This window comes from Schistocerca serialis, chromosome 2, assembly GCF_023864345.2.
Source record: "Schistocerca serialis cubense isolate TAMUIC-IGC-003099 chromosome 2, iqSchSeri2.2, whole genome shotgun sequence".
Classification (NCBI taxonomy): domain Eukaryota; kingdom Metazoa; phylum Arthropoda; class Insecta; order Orthoptera; family Acrididae; genus Schistocerca; species Schistocerca serialis.
The window spans coordinates 256,356,458-256,381,850 of NC_064639.1; the positions used below are offsets into that span (position 1 = coordinate 256,356,458).

The 25,393-nt window shown below is 40.6% G+C and overlaps 1 protein-coding gene across 1 annotated transcript in view; it reads right to left on the bottom strand.

The window, feature by feature from the left end:
• Positions 1-25,393, bottom strand: part of LOC126455506 (glutathione S-transferase-like) — a 61,102-nt gene that overhangs the window by 10,444 nt on the left and 25,265 nt on the right. Inside the window, exon 3 of the mRNA XM_050091257.1 lies at positions 7,057-7,224. Coding sequence (XP_049947214.1) covers positions 7,057-7,224 — 168 coding nt within the window. The remainder of the gene's footprint in view (positions 1-7,056; positions 7,225-25,393) is intronic.

Sequence of the window (25,393 nt, forward strand, 5' to 3'; positions counted from 1 at the left end):
CGTGAACCGTATGTGCAGTTGACGGACTTTGAGCGAGGGCGTATTGTGGGCATGCGGGAGGCCGGGTGAACGTACCGCCGAATTGCTCAACACGTGGGGCGTGAGGTCTCCACAGTACATCGATGTTGTCGCCAGTGGTCGGCGGAAGGTGCACGTGCCCGTCGACCTGGGACCGGACCGCAGCGACGCATGGACGCACGCCAAGACCGTAGGATCCTACGCAGTGCCGTAGGGGACCGCACCGCCACTTCCCAGCAAATTAGGGACACTGTTGCTCCTGGGGTATCAGCGAGGACCATTCGCAACTGTCTCCATGAAGCTGGGCTACGATCCCGCACACCGTTAGGCCGTCTTCCGCTCACGCCCCAACATCGTGCACCCCGCCTCCAGTGGTGTCGCGACAGGCTTGAATGGAGGGACGAATGGAGACGTGTCGTCTTCAGCGATGAGAGTCGCTTCTGCCTTGGTGCCAATGATGGTCGTATGCGTGTTTGGCGCCGTGCAGGTGAGCGCCACAATCAGGACTGCATACGACCGAGGCACACAGGGCCAACACACGGCATCATGGTGTGGGGAGCGATCTCCTACACTGGCCGTACACCACTGGTGATCGTCGAGGGGACACTGAATAGTGCACGGTACATCCAAACCGTCATCGAACCCATCATTCTACCATTCCTAGACCGGCAAGGGAACTTGCTGTTCCAACAGGACAATGCACGTCCGCATGTATCCCGTGCCACCCAACGTGCTCTAGAAGGTGTAAGTCAACTACCCTGGCCAGCAAGATCTCCGGATCTCTCCCCCATTGAGCATGTTTGGGACTGGATGAAGCGTCGTCTCACGCGGTCTGCACGTCCAGCACGAACGCTGGTCCAACTGAGGCGCCAGGTGGAAATGGCATGGCAAGCCGTTCCACAGGACTACATTCAGCATCTCTACGATCGTCTCCATGGGAGAATAGCAGCCTGCATTGCTGCGAAAGGTTGATATACACTGTACTAGTGCCGACATTGTGCATGCTCTGTTGCCTGTGTCTATGTGCCTGTGGTTCTGTCAGTGTGATTATGTGATGTATCTGACCCCAGGAATGTGTCAATAAAGTTTCCCCTTCCTGGGACAATGATTTCACAGTGTTCTTATTTCAATTTCCAGGAGTGTAGTTTTACATCAATTACACAATGGTACATGCCATGTACAGGACAAGTCACTGAACATCTTTAATGGCTACGACATAATTTAATCATTGCAGATTGTGCAATGCATACATTAATGTGCAGTAGTACCAACAAAACAAAGATACATCTTCTCTGTAATACACAAAATGTATGCCAGTGTGCAATCACATGTCTCACAGATGAAACACTACAAAGTATGTTTGAAGAGATCGCCATTTGCTTGGCAACACCAATGTGCACACTCCACCATGGATCCATTCACAGCTGTCAGTGTTTGTGCTGTTGTTGCAGCACATGCAGTGGCAATACAGGCTTCCATGTTGGCCATTGTTATTGGAATCTGCTGATGCATCACATCTTTCACATGTCCCCATAGAAAAAAGTTCATGGGGGTGAGGTCCAGTGTCTACACTAGAAATTGCTGAATGGGACTGTCCCATCCATTTGATCGATGTGGGAAATGTTGGTTTAGTGCATGTCGTGCCACCATGGCATTATGTGCAGGGCTTCCATCATGCTGATACCACAGTATTTGATGCAAATGAAGTGATAGGTCTTTCATCAGACCAGATAAAGTACATCTCAGGAGCCACTCATACTGTCTGTCACCCATTAAGGCTGCCATTGATGAATTATGGGCCAATAATGTGGTGCCTGCCGTGCCACCATGGCATTATGTGCAGGGCATCCATCATGCTGATACCACAGTATTTGATGCAAATGAAGTGATAGGTCTTTCATCAGACTAGGTAAAGTACATCTCAGGAGCCACTCATACTGCCTGTCACCCATTAAGGCTGCCATTGATGAATTATGGGCCAATAATGCGGTGTGATACAATATCACACCATACACTGACACTCCACTGATGCTGATGTTCAACCTGGCAAATTCATTGTGGGTTTGACCTGTAGTGCATGTGGTGTAAGTTGACATTCTGATGGTTTGTAAATGTAGCCTCATTGGCGAACATTACCCTATGCATAAAGTCATGGCCTTGACACAGAACCCACTGACAGTATTCCAGATGATTGTGAATGTCATTGCCACAGAGAACTTGATGTAGTGCCACATGATATGGGTGGATACTTATTCAAGGGATTCCCACCTGTCTCCTCATTTCATGAATATTTGCATGAGGGTTTACTGCAATGGTGGCCAGTGCAGCTATCTCTGCTGCTTCATGTGTTATGCCTCTGCGATGGATTCATAGTTGTGGAGACAGCTGTCCTGTCACTTGAAGCCTTCTAACAAATTCATGAAGGTAGGGCAGGTTGGATGACATCTATGAGGGTACCGCTGGGCATAGACCTGTGCTGTATGTGTGCCATTTTGGTGACTTTCTCTGTACAGTAATGTCACATCCAACATTTCATCATTTGTGAATATCATGTCAAATCCCTAAAGTGGATGAACAGTTAAATTAATATCATGATTATAACAGTGACACTAGTTACAGTGTACAGTACACCAGTGCTGTGTATGCGTAAATTCTTCCACACAGAACAACCTACTTCGTAGTGAGCCATTCCCACACACAGCACTGATTGTGGTCCATTCCTGTACACAACTGCAGAGGTGAAGGGTTGGCCTGGGTGATGTAAGGAGCACTGGCTGGTACTTTCCCTGTAGTCTGTACATAAATAATTGTGGCATGAATCCCTATTATTACTTTCAGCACTTGTAATAACACTGAAAGTAAGAACACATATGTCAATCACATTACAGTTACATGCAATGTGCGGTTCACGATTGCATCACAGAACCTTCAATAGCAGTTTGTTTCATTCATTTCATGTATCATATCTGCATTCCAATTTCTTGGGATGTAACTGATGTATTGCGATGCAACCAATGCCATTATTATTGTGATTTCTCATGTTACTAGTTGCATATCTAATAATATGGGGTGTCCATTTAAAAATACATAAGTTTGTGATGAGACCAATATCTGCACATGATTTGGAATGTCTCATAGTACTTACTTTTGTAAGACTCTATGATACATTCATCCCCCTGAAAGCTGTTTGTCAATATCTGTTGAGTTCCAGAGATATTGGTGGTGAAAAGTAACATTGGAAACAATAATACTTTCACATTATTGTTATTATTATTATTATTATGGTAATGTAATAGATAGGTGGAAAGAATACATTGAAAGCCTCTATGAGGGTGAAGATTTGTCGGATGTGATAGAAGAAGAAACAGGAGTCGATTTAGAAGAGATAGGGGATCCAGTATTAGAATCGGAATTTAAAAGAGCTTTGGAGGACTTACGGTCAAATAAGGCAGAAGGGATAGATAACATTCCATCAGAATTTCTAAAATCATCGGGGGAAGTGGCAACAAAACGACTATTCACGTTGGTGTGTAGAATATATGAGTCTGGCGATATACAGGGTGTTTCAAAAATGACCGGTATATTTGAAATGGCAATAAAAACTAAACGAGCAGCGATAGAAATACACCGTTTGTTGCAATATGCTTGGGACAACAGTACATTTTCAGGCGGACAAACTTTCGAAATTACAGTAGTTACAATTTTCAACAACAGATGGCACTGCAAGTGATGTGAAAGATATAGAAGACAACGCAGTCTGTGGGTGCGCCATTCTGTACGTCGTCTTTCTGCTGTAAGTGTGTGCTGTTCACAATGTGCAGGTGTGCTGCAGACAACATGGTTTATTCCTTAGAACAGAGGATTTTTCTGGTGTTGGAATTCCACCCCCTAGAACACAGTGTTGTTGCAACAAGATGAAGTTTTCAGCGGAGGTTTAATGTAACCAAAGGACCGAAAAGCGATACAATAAAGGATCTGTTTGAAAAATTTCAACGGACTGGGAACGTGACGGATGAACGTGCTGGAAAGGTAGGGCGACCGCGTACGGCAACCACAGAGGGCAACGCGCAGATAGTACAGCAGGTGATCCAACAGCGGCCTTGGGTTTCCATTCGCCGTGTTGCAGCTGCGGTCCAAATGACGCCAACGTCCACGTATCGTCTCATGCGCCAGAGTTTACACCTCTATCCATACCAAATTCAAACGCGGAAACCCCTCAGCGCCGCTACCATTGCTGCACGAGAGACATTCGCTAACGATATAGTGCACAGGATTGATGACGGCGATATGCATGTGCGCAGCATTTGGTTTACTGACGAAGCTTATTTTTACCTGGACGGCTTCGTCAATAAACAGAACTGGCGCATATGGGGAACCGAAAAGCCCCATGTTGCAGTCCCATCGTCCCTGCATCCTCAAAAAGTACTGGTCTGGGCCGCCATTTCTTCCAAAGGAATCATTGGCCCATTTTTCAGATCCAAAACGATTACTGCATCATGCTATCTGGACATTCTTCGTGAATTTGTGGCGGTACAAACTGCCTTAGACGACACTACGAACACCTCGTGGTTTATGCAAGATGGTGCCCGGCCACATCGCATGGCCGATGTCTTTAATTTCCTGAATGAATATTTCGATGATCGTGTGATTGCTTTGGGCTATCCGAAACATACAGGAGGCGGCGTGGATTGGCCTCCCTATTCGCCAGACATGAACCCCTGTGACTTCTTTCTGTGGGGACACTTGAAAGACCAGGTGTACCGCCAGAATCCAGAAACAATTGAACAGCTGAAGCAGTACATCTTATCTGCATGTGAAGCCATTCCGCCAGACACGTTGTCAAAGGTTTCGGGTAATTTCATTCAGAGACTACACCATATTATTGCTACGCATGGTGGATATGTGGAAAATATCGTACTATAGAGTTTCCCAGACCGCAGCGCCATCTGTTGTTAAAAATTGTAACTACTGTAATTTCGAAAGTTTGTCTGGCTGAAAATGTACTGTTGTCCCAAGCATATTGCAACAAACGGTGTATTTCTATCGCTGCTCGTTTAGTTTTTATTGCCGTTTCAAATATACCGGTCATTTTTGAAACACCCTGTACCATCTGACTTTCAGAAAAGCATCATCCACACAATTCCGAAGACGGCAAGAGCTGACAAGTGCGAGAATTATTGCACAATCAGCTTAACAGCTCATGCATTGAAGCTGCTTACAAGAATAATATACAGAAGAATGGAAAAGAAAATTGAGAATGCGCTAGGTGACGACCAGTTTGGCTTTAGGAAAAGTAAAGGGACGAGAGAGGCAATTCTGACGTTATGTCTAATAATGGAAGCAAGGCTAAAGAAAAATCAAGACACGTTCATAGGATTTGTCGACCTGGAAAAAGCGTTCGACAATATAAAATTGTGCAAGCTGTTCGAGATTCTGAAAAAAGTAGGGGTAAGCTATAGGGAGAGACGGGTCATATACAATATGTACAACAACCAAGAGGGAATAATAAGAGTGGATGACCAGGAACGAAGTGCTCGTATTAAGAAGGGTGTAAGACAAGGCTGTAGCCTTTCGCCCCTACTCTTCAATCTGTACATAGAGGAAGCAATGATGGAAATAAAAGAAAGGTTGAGTGGAATTAAAATACAAGGTGAAAGGATATCAATGATATGATTCACTGATGACATTGCTATCCTGAGTGAAAATAAAGAAGAATTAAATGATCTGCTGAACGGAATGAACAGTCTAATGAGTACACAGTATGGTTTGAGAGTAAATCGGAGAAAGACGAAGGTAATGAGAAGTAGTAGAAATGAGAACAGCGAGAAATTTAACATCAGGATTGATGGTCACGAAGTCAATGAAGTTAAGGAATTCTGCTACCTAGGCAGTAAAATAACCAATGATGGACGGAGCAAGGAGGACATCAAAAGCAGACTCGCTATGGCAAAAAAGGCATTTCTGGACAAGAGAAGTCTACTAATATCAAATACCGGCCTTAATTTGAAGAAGAAATTTCTGAGGATGTACGTCTGGAGTACAGCATTGTATGGTAGTGAAACATGGACTGTGGGAAAACCGGAACAGAAGAGAATCGAAGCATTTGAGATGTGGTGCTATAGACGAATGTTGAAAATTAGGTGGACTGATAAGGTAAGGAATGAGGAGGTTCTACGCAGAATCGGAGAGGAAAGGAATATGTGGAAAACACTGATAAGGAGAAGGGACAGGATGATAGGACATCTACTAAGACATGAGGGAATGACTTCCATGGTACTAGAGGGAGCTGTAGAGGGCAAAAACTGTAGAGGAAGACATAGATTGGAATACGTCAAGCAAATAATTGAGGACGTAGGTTGCAAGTGCTACTCTGAGATGAAGAGGTTAGCACAGGAAAGGAATTCGTGGCGGGCTGCATCAAACCAGTCAGTAGACTGATGACCGAAAAAAAAAAAAAAAAAAAAAAAAAAAAAAAAATATATATATATATATATATATATATATATATATATATATATATATATATATATATATAATAGTCATGTAAACAATAAGAAAAAGTTAAGATTACTTAACTGGATGTTGACCATGGAACTAATATACACAACTGGTAGTTGAGATGGTTAGTTAGACTCTGGCTATCAATATTACAGTCCATACTTAACAAGTCTTTTGACATCTTCATATCATGAAGTTTGAAAGTTTAAGAAAGGCTCTATACTTCCACTAAAATTTTAAGTCACTTCTTAATAACAACATAATCAAAAAAGATTATTATTTATCTATTTCATTATAGTCTCATAGCTACAATTTGAACCCTGGCTGTATTCATTCTTACACAAATTATTACTATCAACAGCATGTTTTTCCTATAGATCAGCATATTATTAATTTATTGAAGTTCTTCAGTACACTGTAGATTTTACTTTGGTGGTGTCAAATTTGTGATACAATGGGTATAAGAAGCTAAATACATCTGGCCAATGCTAGTATCAATTTTTTTGAAATTTAAAATTTGAAATAAAAATGTCAACTTACACCATCTCAAGTCATCGATAGCATCAACTGCTGCATCAATTTGTGCATTATCCCAGTCATTTTCAGCCAGTAATCCATATTGCTTTGCTAGGTAGCGACATATGGGAATGGACTGACCAAGTTTCTTTCCATCAACTTCAAGGACAGGTAATGTTCCATACGGTGTATCTACAGGAATATAGTTTCTATTTATTAGTATGGTAAATTAAACAATAGTAAATAACATGATTTCAAGGTGAATGAATAATATTTCATTTTAACAACATGTTTCATGTTATTTAATAAAAAATTTATAAATATATGTCTAATATATTTTTACTAGCTGTTGTCATGTTTTCATCAACAGCTTCTTATGAAAAAGAACTCCATGTGGAACAGATACTGCATGTTATTACACTCTACTTTATTTAAAAACATAATCGAAATTAGACAAATAAGAAATTATTCTTCAGCAAATAGCTGAAATGTTTAATTTTGTAACATACACAGACAACAATTAACCATAACGAAACAATACCCAACTGCACATAAAATTTATTCCATAAAAGATTAAGTTGTAGCTTAATAAATCTGCTATTTCGATATAGATATTTTTAAGGGAATGATGGATAATAAAGGAAAATTCTGGAAATAATGGACAAAATTGTATGAAAGAAAGGACACTGGTCATGTGACTGTGATGCTAAGTTCCAGTAGTTTTGAAATGTCAGGAACAAAAATTTCATTATGTACATAACTTGGTATAGTGTTTCAAGAGCCATTGCCACTAATTAATTTTATACTACAATCTCGTTTAGTGACATGTAGTAACAAAAAACCTTGTCCACCTGCTTAACTGAGTAGTAACGTGCTTGCCTACCATGCAACAAGCGTGGGTTTGATTCTTGGCTGGGTTGGAGATTTTCTGTGTATTGTATTGTCCTCATCATCTTCTCATCATCACCAAAGTGCAAGTCACCCAATGTGGCATCAACTGAAATAAGACTTGCACCCGGCAGCCGAACTTCCCAAACGAGGCCTCCCGGCCTCAATGCCACTCGATAATTTCATTTCATTTACAAGAAACCTTGAGTATGTATGTGATTGCAGGTATACCAGTCCCCAATGGCAGAAGAATCTAACTTTGGATTAACAATCTGATCTTATTTTCAAATTCATTTCCTAAGCTTCAAAGTATATGGTTTCAATTGCATAATGAAATGTCTAGCTTTGGCCACATGTTCTTTCTGTCACTAATGTGGAATGCATGTGAAGATGTAATGTTCAGAGTGGCTTGGATAGATGGTGGTGTCAAATGGCAACTAGGTCTTGGTAGGTTCCTGATAAACTCTGTGCACTGGAGTATCATCATGTCTTCTGTAGATCAACACATGGATGACACATCTGTTGTATGGCCACACAACAGGGAAGGGCTACATAAATTTCATACTTTTCTGTACAACATTCATCTGAAAATTAGCTTCACCATGATGGTGAAGGAGTGTGGAGGATTTCATGAAGGATGGATCTCATTTCAGGGCAGGATTTGAGGAAGTCGTATCCCTGCTGGAGAGCCACATTCAGAGTCTGATCCAGTCCCGGAAAGTACCCTGTCACAAGTGGGGCACTTTTGTAGTACTTCTGTGGGAGGTTCTGGGCTTGAGGGGATGAAGAAGTGGCTCTGCCCTGAAATGAGATCCATCCTTCATGAAATCCTCCACACTCCACCAAGAGTGTCTTTCCGTGTCCACCTAACCTTCGTAACCTTTTAGTTCATCCCTATGAAATCCCCAAGCCACCTTCCCTACCCTCTGGCTCCTACCCTTGTAACCACCCCCAGTGTAAAACCTGTCCCATGCACCCTCCCACCACCACCTACTCCAGTCCTGTAACCCGGAAGGTGTACACGATCAAAGGCAGAGCCACGTGTGAAAGCACCCACGTGATTTACCAACTGACCTGCCTACACTGTGAAGCTTTCTATGTGGGAATGACCAGCAACAAACTGTCCATTCACATGAATGGACACAGGCAGACAGTGTTTGTTGGTAATGAGGATCACCCTGTGGCTAAACATGCCTTGGTGCACGGCCAGCACATCTTGGCACAGTTTTACACCGTCCGGGTTATCTGGATACTTCCCACTAACACCAACTTGTCAGAACTCCAGAGATGGGAACTTGCCCTTCAGTATATCCTCTCTTCTCGTTATCCGCCAGGCGTCAACCTCCGCTAATTTCAAGTTGCCACCGCTCATACTTCACCTGTCTTTCAACAACATCTTTGCCTCTGTACTTCTGCTTTGACTGACATCTCTGCCCAAACTCTTTGCCTTTACAAATGTCTGCTTGTGTCTGTGTATGTGCGGTTGAATATGGGTGTGTGTACGAGTGTATACCTGTCCTTTTTTCCCCCTAAGGTAAGTCTTTCCGCTCCCGGGATTGGAATGACTCCTTACCCTCTCCCTTAAAACCCACATCCTTTCATCTTTCCCTCTCCTTCCATCTTTCCTGAAGAAGCAACCGTTGGTTGCGAAAGCTTGAATTTTGTGTGTATGTTTGTGTTTGTTTGTGTGTCTATCAACCTGCCAGCACTTTCGTTCGTTAAGTCACATCATCTTTGTTTTAAGATATATTTTCCCCACGTGGAATGTTTATATAAGATGCTGTGACTTACCAAACGAGAGAGTGCTGGTAGATAGACACAATAAAAAACACACAAACACACACACACACACAAATTTCAAGCTTTCGCAACCCAAGGTCGCTTCATCAGGAAAGACTTACCTTAGGGGGAAAAAAGGACAGGTATACACTCGCACACACACACATATCCATCCGCACATATACGGACACAGGCACACATATGTAAAGGCAAAGAGGTTGGGCAGAGATGGATATGTGTGTATGTGCGAGTGTATACCTGTCCTTTTTTCCCCCTAAGGTAAGTCTTTCTGCTCCCGGGATTGGAATGACTCCTTACCCTCCCTTAAAACCCACATCCTTTCATCTTTCCCTCTCCTTCCCTCTTTCCAGATGAAGCAACCTTGGGTTGCAAAAGCTTGAAATTTGTGTGTGTGTTTGTGTGTTTTTTATTGTGTCTATCTACCAGTGCTTTCTCGTTTGGTAAGTCACAGTGGGTGGGCTCCAGATATTATTCTGATTACATGCTTTTGTGCACTGAATACTTGTTTTATTAATGATGAATTACCCTAAAATATGATGTTGTATGAAACAATGAATGAAAATAGGCATATTAGGCAAATTTACTGAAATATGTTTATCACTGAAATTTGCAATGACCCTAACAGCATCAGTAGCTGAACCAAACTGTTTCAGCAGTTCATCAATGTGTTTCTTCCAATTCAATTTTTCATCAATGCATACACCCAGAAATTTTGAATATTCTGCCATAGCAACAGACTTCTGTTCAAAGTCCATATTTACCAACAGTGTTATGCCATTTACTGTACAGAATTGCATATACTGTGTTTTCTCTAAATTTAATAAGTCCATTGACAGAGAAGCACTTAATAATTTTCTGAAAGACATTTACAATTTCCTCAGCAAATTCCTGTTTGTTGGGTGAGATTACTATACTTGTATCATCAGCAAAAATAACTAGCTTTGCATCGCCATGAATATAGAGTAGCAAGTAATTAATATATATTAAGAACAATAATGGACCCATTCTTGATACTTCCCCAGTCAGAGAACTCTGCTAATTTTTGCAGACTATCTTTACTGTTAATTTTAATCTTCTGCATTCTTTCAGTTAAATATGAATTAAACCACTTGTGCACTGTCCCACTCATACCACAATACTTAATCTTATCTAGAAGTAGTTCATGATTTACACAATCTAAAGCCTTTGAGAGATCACAAAAAATTTGGTTGTTCAAAGCATTTAATATTTGATCAGTGAAAGCATATATAGCATTTTCTGTTGAAAGTCTTTCTGAAAAGCAAATTGACATTTTGTTAGTACTACATTTTTACAGATATGTGAAACTAGTCTTCTTTTGCAAGAATTTTGGATAAAGCTGTCAGAACTGAGATTGGGCAATAGCTGTTAGCATCAGACCTGTCACCTTTTTTATGCAATGGCTTAACAATAGCATATTTCAGTCTACCTGGAAAAATGGCATGTTTCGGTGACCTACTACATATGTGACCGAGAATCCTACTTATCTACTGGGATCAAGCTTTTAGTACTCTGTTGAAAATACTATCAATTCCATGCAAGCTTTTACTTTTGAGTGAATTTATTATTTTCCTAATTTCAGTAGGAGAGGTGGGCTGAGTTTCAATTTTATCAAATTGCATAGGTATTGCCTCTTCCATATACAGTATTTTGTAATGACTAGCTGGATCCTATTTTCTCTACAACCATAGAAAATGATTATTAAAAATATTTTCTACTTCTGACTTTTTGTTAATAAACTTTTCATTTTGTTTGATGGAAGTACAGTCTTCCTGTGCTCTCAGTTGCCGTGTTTCCTTTTTAACAATATTCCAAACTGGATTAATTTTATCAGAGGTGCTAATCTCAGATATAATGCACATACTTCTGGACTTTTAATAACTTTTCTTAATACATTGCAGTAGTTTTTATAATATTTGTCTCTGGATCATTACTCCTTCTAGCTATAAGATACATTTCCCTTTTCTGTTTACAAGATATTTTTATCCCTTTAGAAAGCCATGGCTTTTTAGATGGTTTCTTACAATATGTTTCACTGTTTTCTTAGGGAAACTGTTTTCAAATACTCACAAAGGTATCATGAAATAGGTTAAATTTTAATTAAGTATCAGGTTTCCCATACACCTCTACCCAGTCTAACTGTTGCAAGCTTTCCCTGAAATCTGCAATTGTTAAATCGTTATCAGAACACACTATTTTGGAGGACTGTTTTGCATTACTGAATGGAGCTATGTGATACTGTAAACTAGCTGTGCATCATGATGAGACAGACCATACCTAACAGGAAAAGCTTTTATTTGATTAAATTTATCTTGGTCTATAAAAACATTATCTACCTGTCATGTACCACCTGAGTACGAAAATCAATAACTGATGTCAAACTGAACACATACATATGAAAGTTAAGGATATTTGCAAGCTTTTGGAGCCAGCAGCTCCTTCTTCTGGCAGAAGTGTTGAAGAGGAAGGAAGATGGATGAAAAAAAACTGGTGAGGTTTGGGAAATTGGGAGAGTTTGGAAACCCAGGTCAGAGGAGAATTACAAGATGGAATGACTAGGGAAGTTTGGTAGCTGGGGAGTGCACCAGATGAGATTTTAAAACCTAAGAGCTTAGAGGTGGAAGATAGGGCAATAAGCAAGACGGAGGTCATTACAAAACAATAATACCTTAATGCTATAGTTAATAAGAATGGAAAGCTAAGTGCATTGTATGTGTGAGTGGCAGGAGGGGCAGGGGTAGACAGGTCAGAACCTGTGCCTATCCCCAGTGCAAGGCTTGCCCTATGCACCTTATTACCACCACATGTACCAGTCCTCTAACTGGCAAAACATACACTATCAAAGGGGGAGATGCCTGTGAAATGATGTCAGACACCAGCTGTTATGTAAACATTGTTCAGCCTTTTACAGTGGAATGACTACCACCAAATTATCAGTCAGGATGAATGAACATACACAGAGGGTGTACACTGGCAAATCACAATATCTTGTTGCATACCATGCTCTACAACATGCGAGTTGTGGCTTCAGTGTGTGTTTCACTACACAAGGCAACTGGATTCTTCCCCCAGACACTAGCTTCTCAGAACTCTGCAGTTGGGAACTGGCATTACAATGTGTCTTTGGTTTTTACTACCCACCTGGTCTTAATTTTTGTCAATTTCTTCGGTCTCAGCATTTCTTCTCAGTAACTATTCCTTTCTGCACTCATTTTTAGTTTTCTATGTCTTTTATTTTCTACCCTGTATATTTCCTCCCTCTGCTACCTCTGCCACATGCAGTGCCCTTAGATTCCTACTTGTGGCATGATCATTACCTTTCCTAATATGTCTTTGGTAGCTGCACCTCCATCGAATCTGGCTGGAAAGTTGATGGTGGGAACAATTTTCCACTAACAATGTGGTCCATACCAGATTTGCAGGTCATGTATTTTAATTGCATGTAGATGTTGGTTGAACTACGGCTTATGGTCAGTTTGAGTCTCACCTTAGATTTGCCACATACCACACTCATTTCATGTCCTATAACATGATGAGTGCAGTAACGTAACACTAAAATGACAAAAACTTTGCCTGTGACAAGCAAATAACCAACACAGTCACAAAATAATACTCTTAAAATTTTGTCTTTCAGATCTAACAGTCAAATAGATACAGAAATGATGCGTACATTAAGTAACTATTAGAAGTTCACAGTCTGTTATTGAAAACAGTCACTGAATCATTCACTAATCTCCCAGATATGGAATGTAGATAACACGCAGCACATTTTTTGACTTGTAACTTGTACATTACCCTGTATTTTTGAACACAGACCTGGCTCATTTCATAACATTCCACAGTCTGACTGGAATAGCTTCTTTATAAATTTACAATTATTAGACTTGACTTTAGCTATTGGTGTTCACTGACTTTTATACATTACAATTAAAGATTTACATTTCTATATACCCAAACAGTAGAGAGATATTCATTTTAATGTGCACTTTTAGATACAGAAATCATTTCTATTGAATTATGCTAACTAGTTTGCCTAAATATTGGCTTTTATTGCAGTAACAATGTTTTAACTGTAGAAGCTAGCTACTCTGAAATTAAATGAGTGCAAATGTTGCTAAAATATTTTCATCATCAGCTGTAGGAATTTTTATTTATATACCTTTTTGATCTACTTTATTGTGAAGTTAGAAATTGGGTGTATGTTTACATATGAACAATGATTTCAAATTACTGGTATTTTCTGATTATCACAGCTATCAGGCAAACTAATCACACTAACAGATTCTAAATAACCAAAGGAATGTAACAGATAATAAAGCTAATTTGGAGAAGCCCTGATTCAGTATTCAAGATTTTTATGTGCCGTGCACTTTCCGTGTGAATGATAATCCAGGGGAAAAAAAAAGGAGAGAGAGAGAGAGAGAGAGAGAGAGAGAGAGAGAGAGAGAGAGAGAAATGAGATTACTTTGGGGGGAAGAAAAACATGACAGATGGAAGTCAACCACTTGCTTTGTTACATGATTTTATTAACTCTTGCTTAATGTTTTGTCAGTAATCTCTGCCTTGCCTATTACCCTATCTTCCACCTCTAAGCTCGTAAGTTAAATCTCATCTGATGCAGTCTCCAAGAATCAGTCTTTCCTTCTCATTGTGTCCAGTAAATCTTTCCTGACCTGGGGTTCTGGGTAACTCTTCCAAACTCTCCCCATTTCCTAAACTTTACCAGTCCTTTTCCCTTATCCTTCTTGCATCCCCTTAAACCCTTTTGCCAAGAAGAAGGAGCCACTGGCTCAAAAAGCTTGCAGATTTCCTTAACCTTTATATGTGTGTGTTCTCCTTCTGTGAGTAGATTTTTTAATCTATTCTTCCTATTACTTGTATTACTCAAGCCCCTTCAGTGTCATATGAATTTGTAAGGCAGATAGATTAGAATTACTGAGACGGGGATTTGTAGGTTAAAATATAAAAAGTAAAGCTGAAATATTCCAGAATACTAAAAAAGGATGCAGAAAAATGGATAATTCTTTGGACATACATTCAGAATGACTGGAAAAAGTCTAGCCAGGCAGACTACAAAGCACATTCGCACAAAAAAGACAACTGCTTGAATGAAAGAGGCAAACCATAGAAAAATTTGGAAAAAAAACAATGTAGGAGAACAAGTAGTGACAGAATCAGCAACTCTTAGGAAGGAAGAATTATAAATGGAGGACTGAATACAGCAAACAGAATAACAGTAGCATAAAGTAGTCTGAGGAAGAGAACAAAGTGATTCACAGTTAGAGAATGGAGGAATGCTGGCAGAGGCCTTAGAATGCCCAGACAAAAATGGATGAATTGTTATGGCCTTTTACTACTAATGAACAATGTCTTACTGAACAAATATCATAGTTTCTCAAATAGCATTGTATCATATTTTCTTTTCATAAATACTTCATAATTTTGTTTTATACAACTTATTTTGCATAGTGTTGAGTAAAAGGATTTCATCATAATGACATCAGCAACAGTATAGTTTAAAACTGATGCCAGTTGTGGCCAATGGCGATGATTAAAAATTTAGGACATTATATCAAAGTTACTGTCATAAAAATAATTATCTACATCTACATCTACATTGATACTCCGCAAGCCACCCAACGGTGTGTGGCGGAGGGCACTTTACGTGCCACTGTCATTACCTCCCTTTCCTGTTCCAGTCGCGTATGGTTCGCGGGAAGAACGACTGTCTGAAAGCCTCCGTGCGCGCTCTAATCTCTCTAATTTTACATTCGTGATCTCCTCGGGAGGTATAAGTAGGGGGAAGCAATATATTCGATACCTCATCCAGAAACGCACCCTCTCGAAACCTGGACAGCAAGCTACACCGTGATGCAGAGCGCCTCTCTTGCAGAGTCTGCCACTTGAGTTTATTAAACATCTCCGTAACACTATCACGGTTACCAAATAACCCGGTGACGAAACGCGCCGCTCTTCTTTGGATCTTTTCTATCTCCTCCGTCAACCCGACCTGGTACGGATCCCACACTGATGAGCAATGAATGTATCTGTTAAGCTGTAATGCAATGAAAGAACAGTTGTCACAACAGACAGTCAGAATTGTTTTTTGTCATCTCTTGCAGTCTACATTGACTGACATACATGAAATGTATTCACAGATGTGCATATGAACAACAGTCAGTTGTATAAGGGAATAACAATGAAACTTTGTGTTGGACTAGAACTCAAATCCAGATTTCCCACATTACACTAGCAGTCACCTTAACTGCTCTGGCTATCCAAGCATGACCCACAGCCAGACACAAAATTCCATATGTCATCATTCCTACATCACGACCTATACTTGTACATACATTGCATAATTTCCATGCTGGGGAGAATGTTTTGATTGAAAGCTGCTGCCTGGTATTGGCAGATAAATACAGTATAGCAATGCCTGTGCTGTAAAGAAGAATCATGGAATGTCCCGCTGTACAAGCATACTCAGCAAAAGAAACGAGTCCTGGTGTGGCTACAGTCCTTGTGAAATACGTGAATTGCATTTGTAGTTACATCTACATCATACTCCACAAGCCACCTAATGGTGTGTGGCTGAGGGTTCTTTCAGTACCACTATCTGATCCCTCCAACCCCTTTGTACTCGAAAATAGTGCATGGGATTGTTGGTAAGCCTCTGTTTGGATCTAGTATCTCGAATTTTCTCCTCGTGGTCAATACACGAGATGTATGTGGGAGGGAAGTAATAAGTTGTCTGACTTCTCTTGAAAAGTGCTGTCTGAAATTTCAATAGTAAATCTCTCTGTGATACAGAACGCCTCTCTTGTAACATCTGCAATAATACTCTCTTCCCAGCTAAACAATCCCGTGACAAAATGTGCCACTTTTCATTGTATCTTCTCTGTCTCCTCTATCAGTCATACCTGATAGTGATCCCAGATAGATGAACAATACTCAAGAATCGGGCAAACGATGCCTTATAAGCCACCTCTTTCATGGATGAGTTACATTTAAGATTCTTCTGATGAATCTGATCTGGTGTCTGCTTTTCCCATTATCTGTTTTATATGGTCATTCCACTTAAGGTCCACTGGATCATTACACCTAGATATTTTATGGCAGATGCTGTCTCCAGCTGTTTGTCATCAATAGCGTAGCTGAATAGTGGATTTCTTTTCCTGTGTATGCACAATATGTTACATTTGTTTACATTCAGGTTCATCTGCTAGAGGCAACACTATTCATCAATTTTCTCTAGGTCATTCTGCAAATTCTGACTATCTTCTGGTGTTGCTCCTTTGGTACAGACAACTGCATCAGCTGTGAATAGCCTTAAAGAGCATCTGATACTTTCTACTACACCATTTATATGTATTGTAAACAGCAAAGGTCCTATCACACTTCCCTGTGGTACCCCAGATATTACCTTTACACCTGTCAATTTAGTTCCGTTAAGAGTGGCGTGTTGATTTCAATCGCAGGTCTGTTCCACTACTCCATTATCTCACATTTTTTCTTTAAATGGCAAATTCCTTAATCAAGGAACATGGCATCAACCTGAGCGTTGTTGTCCACTGCACTGTGGATCTCGTGGAGGAACAGAGTGACCTGAGTTTTGCAGGATCTCTGTTTGCGGAATCCATGTTAATTTTTATAGAGGAGATGTTCATTTTCCAAGAGCTGACATCAACGTTATAAGTCTATAATTGGGTGGATTTGTCTTATGGCCTTTCTTAAAAATGGGAATGACTTGTGCTTTTTTCCAGTCATTAGGTACCTTTCGTTGCTCAAATGATCTACGATAAATTACCGATAGAAGGAGAGCAATTTCTTTGCCGTAATCTTTATAGAATCTTATAGGTATCTCATCTGGTCCTGAAGCCTCTCCACTACCAAGCGATTGTAGCTGCTTTTCAATTCCATGATCAGTTATCTCAATACATACCATTTTGATGTTCATACGATGATTGAAAGGAGGGACAGTGTTACGATCTTCCACAGTGAAACAACTTCGGAAGACCAAATTCAGTATTTCGGCCTTCTCTCTATTATCTTCCATTATGGTGCCGGTGTGGTCGCTAAGAGAATGAATAGATGATTTTGGCCCACTTACTGATTTTACATATGACCAAAATCTCTTAGGGTTTTTACTCAGGTCAGTTGATAACATCTTACTTTCAAAATCATTGAATGCTTCTCTCATTGCTCTCCTTATGCTCATTTACACTTCATTCAGCTTTTGTTTGTCAGCTAGGTTTTTACTTCTCATGAATCTGCGATGAAGTGCTCTTTGTTTATATAACACTTTTCCAGATATGGCTATTACACTATGGTGGGTCTTTCCCATCCCTTAAAACCGTACTCATAACATATTTGTCTAGGGCATATTGAACGATGCCTTTGAATTTTTTCCACTTGTTCTCCACATCTTCATCCTCATTGGCGAGTACTTGATGCTGACTGCTGAGATATTCTGAAATTTGTATCTTGTCACCCTTGCTGAGCAAAGATATCTTCCTATCTTTTTTAACATTCCTTGTAGGACCCGACGTCATAGATGCTGTCACAGCCTTATGATCACTGATACCTTCCTCTGTGTTAACTGATTTGGTAAGTTCAGGTCTATTCGTTGCCACGAGGTTTAAGACGTTATGCTCATGAGCTGGTTCTTTATCTATCTGCTCAAAGTAATTCTCAGACGAGACATCCAGAACAATGCCACATGATTCCCTATCTCTGACACCAGTTTTGATGGTATAACACTGCCAATCTATACCTGGCATGTTGAAATCACCCCCTATTACAACAGCATGATCAGGAAAATTACTAATGATGTTCTGCAAGTTCTATCTGAAGCACTCTACAACTACAGAGCCTGACCCAGGTGGTCTATAAAAGCATCTGATCACCATTTGCAACCATTCTTTGATACTCAGTTTCATCCAGATTAATTCACATTCAGAATCCATGATAACCTCACTAGATTTTATTGAATTTTTTACTGTGATAAACAAACCACCCCAATGAACCATGGACCTTGCCGTTGGTGGGGAGGCTTGCGTGCCTCAACGATACAGATAGCCGTACCGTAGGTGCAATCACAATGGAGGGGTATCTGTTGAGAGGCCAGACAAACGTGTGGTTCCTGAAGAGGGGTAGCAGCCTTTTCAGTAGTTGCAGGGGCAACAGTCTAGATGAATGACTGATCTGGCCCTGTAACACTAACCAAAACGGCCTTGCTGTTGTGGTATTGCGAACAGCTGAAAGCAAGGGGAAACTACAGCCATAATTTTTCCCGAGGGCATGCAGCTTTACTGTATGATTAAATGATGATGGCGTCCTCTTGGGTAAAATATTCCGGAGGTAAAATAGTCCCCCATTCGGATCTCCGGGCGGGGACTACTCAAGAGGACGTCATTATCAAGAGAAAGAAAACTGACATTCTACGGATCAGAGCGTGGAACGTCAGATCCCTTAATCTGGCAGGTAGGTTAGAAAATTTAAAAAGGGAAATGGATAGGTTAAAGTTAGATACAGTGGGAATTAGTGAAGTTCAGTGGCAGGAGGAACAAGACTTTTGGTCAGGTGAATACAGGGTTATAAATACAAAATCGAGTAGGGGTAATGCAGGAGTAGGTTTAATAATGAATAAAAAAATAGGAGTGCGGGTAAGCTACTACAAACAGCATAGAGAATGCATTATTGTGGCCAAGATAGACACGAAGCCCACGCCTACTACAGTAGTACAAGTTTATATGCCAACTAGCTCTGCAGATGATGAAGAAATTGATGAAATGTATGATGAGATAAAAGAAATTATTCAGGTAGTGAAGGGAGACGAAAATTTAATAGTCATGGGTGACTGGAATTCGAGAGTAGGAAAAGGAAGAGAAGGAAACGTAGTAGGTGAATATGGATTGTGGCTAAGAAATGAAAGAGGAAGCCACCTGGTAGAATTTTGCACAGAGCATAACTTAATCATAGCTAACACTTGGTTCAAGAATCATGAAAGAAGATTGTATACATGGAAGAACCCTGGAGATACTAAAAGGTTTCAGATAGGTTATATAATGGTAAGACAGAGATTTAGGAACCAGATTTTAAATTGTAAGACATTTCCAGGGGCAGATGTGGACTCTGACCACAATCTATTGGTTATGAACTGTAGATTAAAACTGAAGAAACTGCAAAAAGGTGGGAATTTAAGGAGATGGGACCGGGATAAACTGAAAGAACCAGAGTTGTACAGAGTTTCAGGGAGAGCATAAGGGAACAATTGACAGGAATGGGTGAAAGAAATACAGTAGAAGAAGAATGGGTAGCTTGAGGAATGAAATAGTGAAGGCAGCAGAGGATCAAGTAGGTAGAAAGACGAGGGCTAGTAGAAATCCTTGGGTAACAGAAGAGATACTGAATTTAATTGATGAAAGGTGAAAATACAAAAATGCAGTAAGTGAAGCAGGCAAAAAGGAATACAAACGCCTCAAAAATGAGATCGGCAGGAAGTGCAAAATGGCCTAGCAGGGATGGCTAGAGGACAAATGTAAGGATGTAGAGGCTTATCTCACGAGGGGTAAGATAGATACTGCCTACAGGAAAATTAAAGAGACCTTTGGAGAAAAGAGAACCACTTGCATGAATATCAAGAGCTCAGATAGAAACCCAGTTCTAAGGAAAGAAGGGAAAGCAGGAAGGTGGAAGGAGTATAAAGAGGGTCTATACAGGGGCAATGTTCTTGAGAACAATATTATGGAAATGGAAGAGGAAGTAGATGAAGATGAAATGGGAGATATGATACTGCGTGAAGGGTTTGACAGAGCACTGAAAGACCTAAGTCGAAACAAGGCCCCGGTAGTAGACAACATTCCATTAGAACTACTGACAGCCTTGGGAGAGCCAGACCTAACAAAACTCTACTACCTGGTGAGCAAGATGTATGAGACAGGTGAAATACCCTCAGACATCAAGAATATAGTAATTCCAATCCCAAAGAAAGCAGGTGTTGACAGATGTGAAAATTATCGAACTATCAGTTTAATAAGTCACAGCTGCAAAATAATAATGCAAATTCTTTACAGATGAATGAAAAAACTGGTAGAAGCTGACCTCGGGGAAGATCAGTTTGGATTCCGTAGAAATGTTGGAACACGTGAGGCAATACTGACCGTACGACTTATCTTACAAGAAAGATTAAGGAAAGGCAAACCTATGTTTCTAGCATTTGTAGACTTAGAGAAAGGTTTTGACAATGTTGACTGGAATACTCTCTTTCACATTCTGAAGGTGGCAGGGGTAAAATACTGGGAGCAAAAGGCTATTTACAATTTGTACAGAAACCAGACGGCAGTTATAAGAGTCGAGGGACATGAAAGGGAAGCAGTGGTTGGGAAGGGAGTGAGACAGGGTTGTAGCCTCTCCGTGATGCTATTCAATCTGTATATTGAGCAAGCAGTAAAGGAAACAAAAGAAAAGTTCGGAGTAGGTATTAAAATCCATGGAGAAGAAATCAAAACTTTGAGGTTTGCCGATGACATTGTAATTCTGTCAGAGACAGCTAAGGACTTGGAAGAGCAGTTGAAAGGAATGGGCAGTGTCTTGAAAGGAGGGTATAAGATGAACATCAACAAAAGCAAAATGAGGATAATGGAATGTAGTCGAATTAAATTGGGTGATGCTGAGGGAATTAGATTAGGAAATGAGACACTTAAAGTAGTAAAGGAGTTTTGCTATTTGGGGAGCAAAATAACTGATGATGGTCGAAGTAGAGAGGATATAAAATGTAGACTGGCAATGGCAAGGAAAGCGTTTCTGAAGAAGAGAAATTTGTTAACATCGAGTATTGATTTAAGTGTCAGGTAGTCGTTTCTGAAAGTATTTGTATGGAGTGTAGCCATGTATGGAAATGAAACATCGATGATAAATAGTTTAGACAAGAAGTGGATAGAAGCTTTCGAAATGTGGTGCTACAGAAGAATGCTGAAGATTAGATGGGTAGATCACATAACTAATGAGGAGGTATTGAATAGAATTGGGGAGAAGAGGAGTTTGTGGCACAACTTGACTAGAAGAAGGGATCGGTTGGTAGGACATGTTCTGAGGCATCAAGGGATCACCAATTTGGTACTGGAGGCAGTGTGGAGGGTAAAAATCGTAGATGGAGACCAAGAGATGAATACACTAAGCAGATTCAGAAGGATGTAGGCTGCAGTAGGTCCTGGGAGATGAAGAAGCTTGCACAGGATAGAGTAGCATGGAGAGCTGAATCAAACCAGTCTCAGGACTGAAGACCACAACAACAACAACAACAACAACCATTGGCGACTGACCATCATTATGATCAACATTCCACTCTGAACTTAGGGTTTCGTTGTCATTTACATCTGGTTTCAACAAGCTTTCTGTTCCCAATACTATCTGTGCATTATAAGCTTCAGTAAGCGATACTAATTCTGGGACCTTTCCTTGGATACTCCTGCAGTTTACTAAAATCATATTAATCTTTTCTATCTCTGATCTGTGAGGACCATGATTCTTTGAGGTCACTGTGGCTGATTTGACAGACAAATAGTCTTTACTCCCAAGGGAGGTGTTCTCTAACCTAAAAAAGTCCCATGTGCACACCACATGTACTTCACTGCCTAGCAGCTGCTTCCTGTGTGTAGTGCATGCCTGACCTACTAAGGGAAACCCTACAATTTTGCACCTGATAGTAGAGGTCGAGAAATTCACATCCGATACCATCACAGAGCCATCTGAGCCTCTGGTTTAGACCTTCCACTCTGCTCCAAACCTGAGTACCACAATCAACCATGGGTATGATGCTACAAATAGACAGCTTAGCCTGCATGCCGCATGCATTACTAGTTGCCTTCACCAAATCAGCCAGCCACAAAAGGAGTCAAGGATGGCCTCAGAACCCAAGTGGCAGGCATCATTCATGCTGACTTGGACACTACTTGCAGCTAGTTGCAGCCAGGGCCTTTGATAGACTCCAACAGGGCCTCCTCCACATCATGGATGAGACCTCCCAGTAAACATACCAAATGTACATTGGAATTCTTTCCTGTCTTGCCTGCTGTCTCTCTGAGGGGCTCCATCAGCTGCCTAACATTGGAGCTCCCAATGACTAGCATACCCATCCTCTGTACTTGTCCAGACTGCGCAGGAAAATCGACCACTGACCCAACAGGAGAGACATCCAGTGCTGGCTCAGAGTTATCATCAACACTAGCATACCCATCCTCTGTACTTGTCCAGACTGGGCAGGAAAATCGACCACTGACCCAACAGGAGAGACATCCAGTGCTGGCTCAGAGTTATCATCAACACTGGGTAGCACCTCGTAGCTGTTGCTAAGATGTAGGAAGCCAGCTGCATGGCCTGCTCCCTCTTTCGCCTTCCGCCCAGTGACATGCAAACCCACCACTGTCTACCACCCACTCTGGAGTGAGGACGGACCGGTCAGATGTTGCGTGTTGGAAACTGCAGTAATGCCCCAGCCACCAAGGGATCTCAGTGGCACCAAATGTGTCGCAGGTCTCGTCACTGCTGCCCCGACTTCACCGCAACCTTGAGCATTAGCTAGAAGCTTGTCGATGGTAGCCAATGCAGCTTCCAGCTGTTTATGGACAGCAGCCAACTCTCCTTGTGTTCACTCACTACATGCACAGCCCTAACCATATCATACTGTGTATAAAATAGATACCAGGTCTCAAATGGCGCTACTGAGTTTGAAAATATACTGAAGGAGAATAAAGTAACACTAAAAGTTGCTGTGCAGATTTCTCACTGTACTCTGAGACCACATGCCATTAAACAGAAATAAATTTCTCTACTGAAGTTGATGTATTCACAGATACCTGTTATTACAAATCCTGTTTGCCGTAAAGTTACTGCGTGAGATAAATAGTCAAACTAGAATGCACTGATCTAAACTGCCTACTAGCACAAGATTAAAACTCAGTGGCATGACAGAGTTTCTGTCAATGGGAAAATTTACACTAGAAAGCCAACTAGGATGGATATTCGCAAGACTTATGCAATAACAAAAACTACGATTAATTTTCTAACCACTAATCTACACAGTAAAATACACTCGTACAGTTCATTTCTTTGCAGAAGCATGTGAACAAAAAACAAAGACTAAATTAATTTGCAGTTTATCAGACAAGTGCTGCTGCTGCTCTGCTGCGCATCCTCTCAGCTCGGCAGCTGCTGCTACATGTGCACAGTTACAAATACAAATAACCATTAGCTGTATAAGGACTGAATCTGCACTTCCCACTTCACGCAAGTGGTTGCCTTAACTGGTTTGGTTACCCATGCATGGATAACCAGGCAGAAACTTCCATACATCATCATTTCTGTGTCACAACCTGTACTTGTACATACACTATTTAATTCCCATGCAGAAGAGGATATTTTAGTTGAAAGTTGCTGCCCAGTATTGGCAGATGAATACACTATTGGAGTGCCTCTGTTGTTAAGAAAAATGAGGCAATGTTCCTTTGGACATGCATGGATATCCAAAGTGGTTTAAAATGACCACTGGCATAAAACTGGAAACCTAGTTTCAAATTCGGGTCTGGCAAAAATTTTCACTGCCATCATTCTCTTATATAGGTGATGGTTGTTCATATTCACAACTGTGAATACGTTTTATGCATTTCATAGTGACTGTAGTCACCACAATTCCTGTTTCTTTGGACATGCATACATGTCTGAAGGGACATTGCACCATTCTTCTATGTCTGAAGGGACATTGCACCATTCTTCTTAACACTACAGTCACTGGAATGCATTTATCCATTGATATTGGGCAGCAATTTTCAATTAAGATGTCCTCCCCTGTATGGGAACTACACAAAGTGTGTACAAGTACAGATTGTGATGCAGAAATCATGACGTATGGAAGTTGGGGTATGGCTGTAGGTGTTGGAAGGACAGCCAAAGTAGTTAGGGCAACCGCTCATGTAAGGGGGAAATCTGGGTTCAGTCCTGGTATGGCATAAATTTTAATTGCTGTCATTCCCCAATACAGCTGATGGTTGTTTATATTTGCAACTGTGAATACATTTCATGTTTTTCATAATGGCTGTAGCCACTGTAGTGCCTGTTCCTTTGACATGCATGCATGTCTAGATGGACATTGCACAGTTCTTCTTAACAACACAGGCACTGCAATATCATAGTTTGACTGAAGGAAACAATACCTTGGAATGTAGTGCTTAATGTAGTGCTAGGGAAAAGTGCTGTGACAGTTACCATAACCGTTTAGTCAAGAAAATTTCTGATTGAAAGTTTATTCATAATGTCTAAAGAAGGATGTCTTTGGTATCTACAACTTCCCAAAACTGACCCAGCTGAAGCTGTTCCTAATTCGTATCAGTCAAGATATTTGATAATAATTCATTTACCCCATTAATTTATGACTGCATTTTGATCTATATAATAACTGGAAAAACATTTCTAAAATAACCTTATCTGCCAATTCCTCAAGCAATAATGAACACTAGTAACAGTTCATTGATATATAATTTGACAAGTTCCTGAGATAATTTTGCTTATTTTCATTTAATTCTAGCTGTTTTGTATCAGCACATAATTTGGGACTTCGTGGAGTGAAATTGTCATTGTGCTTGACAACAAATAATGGACA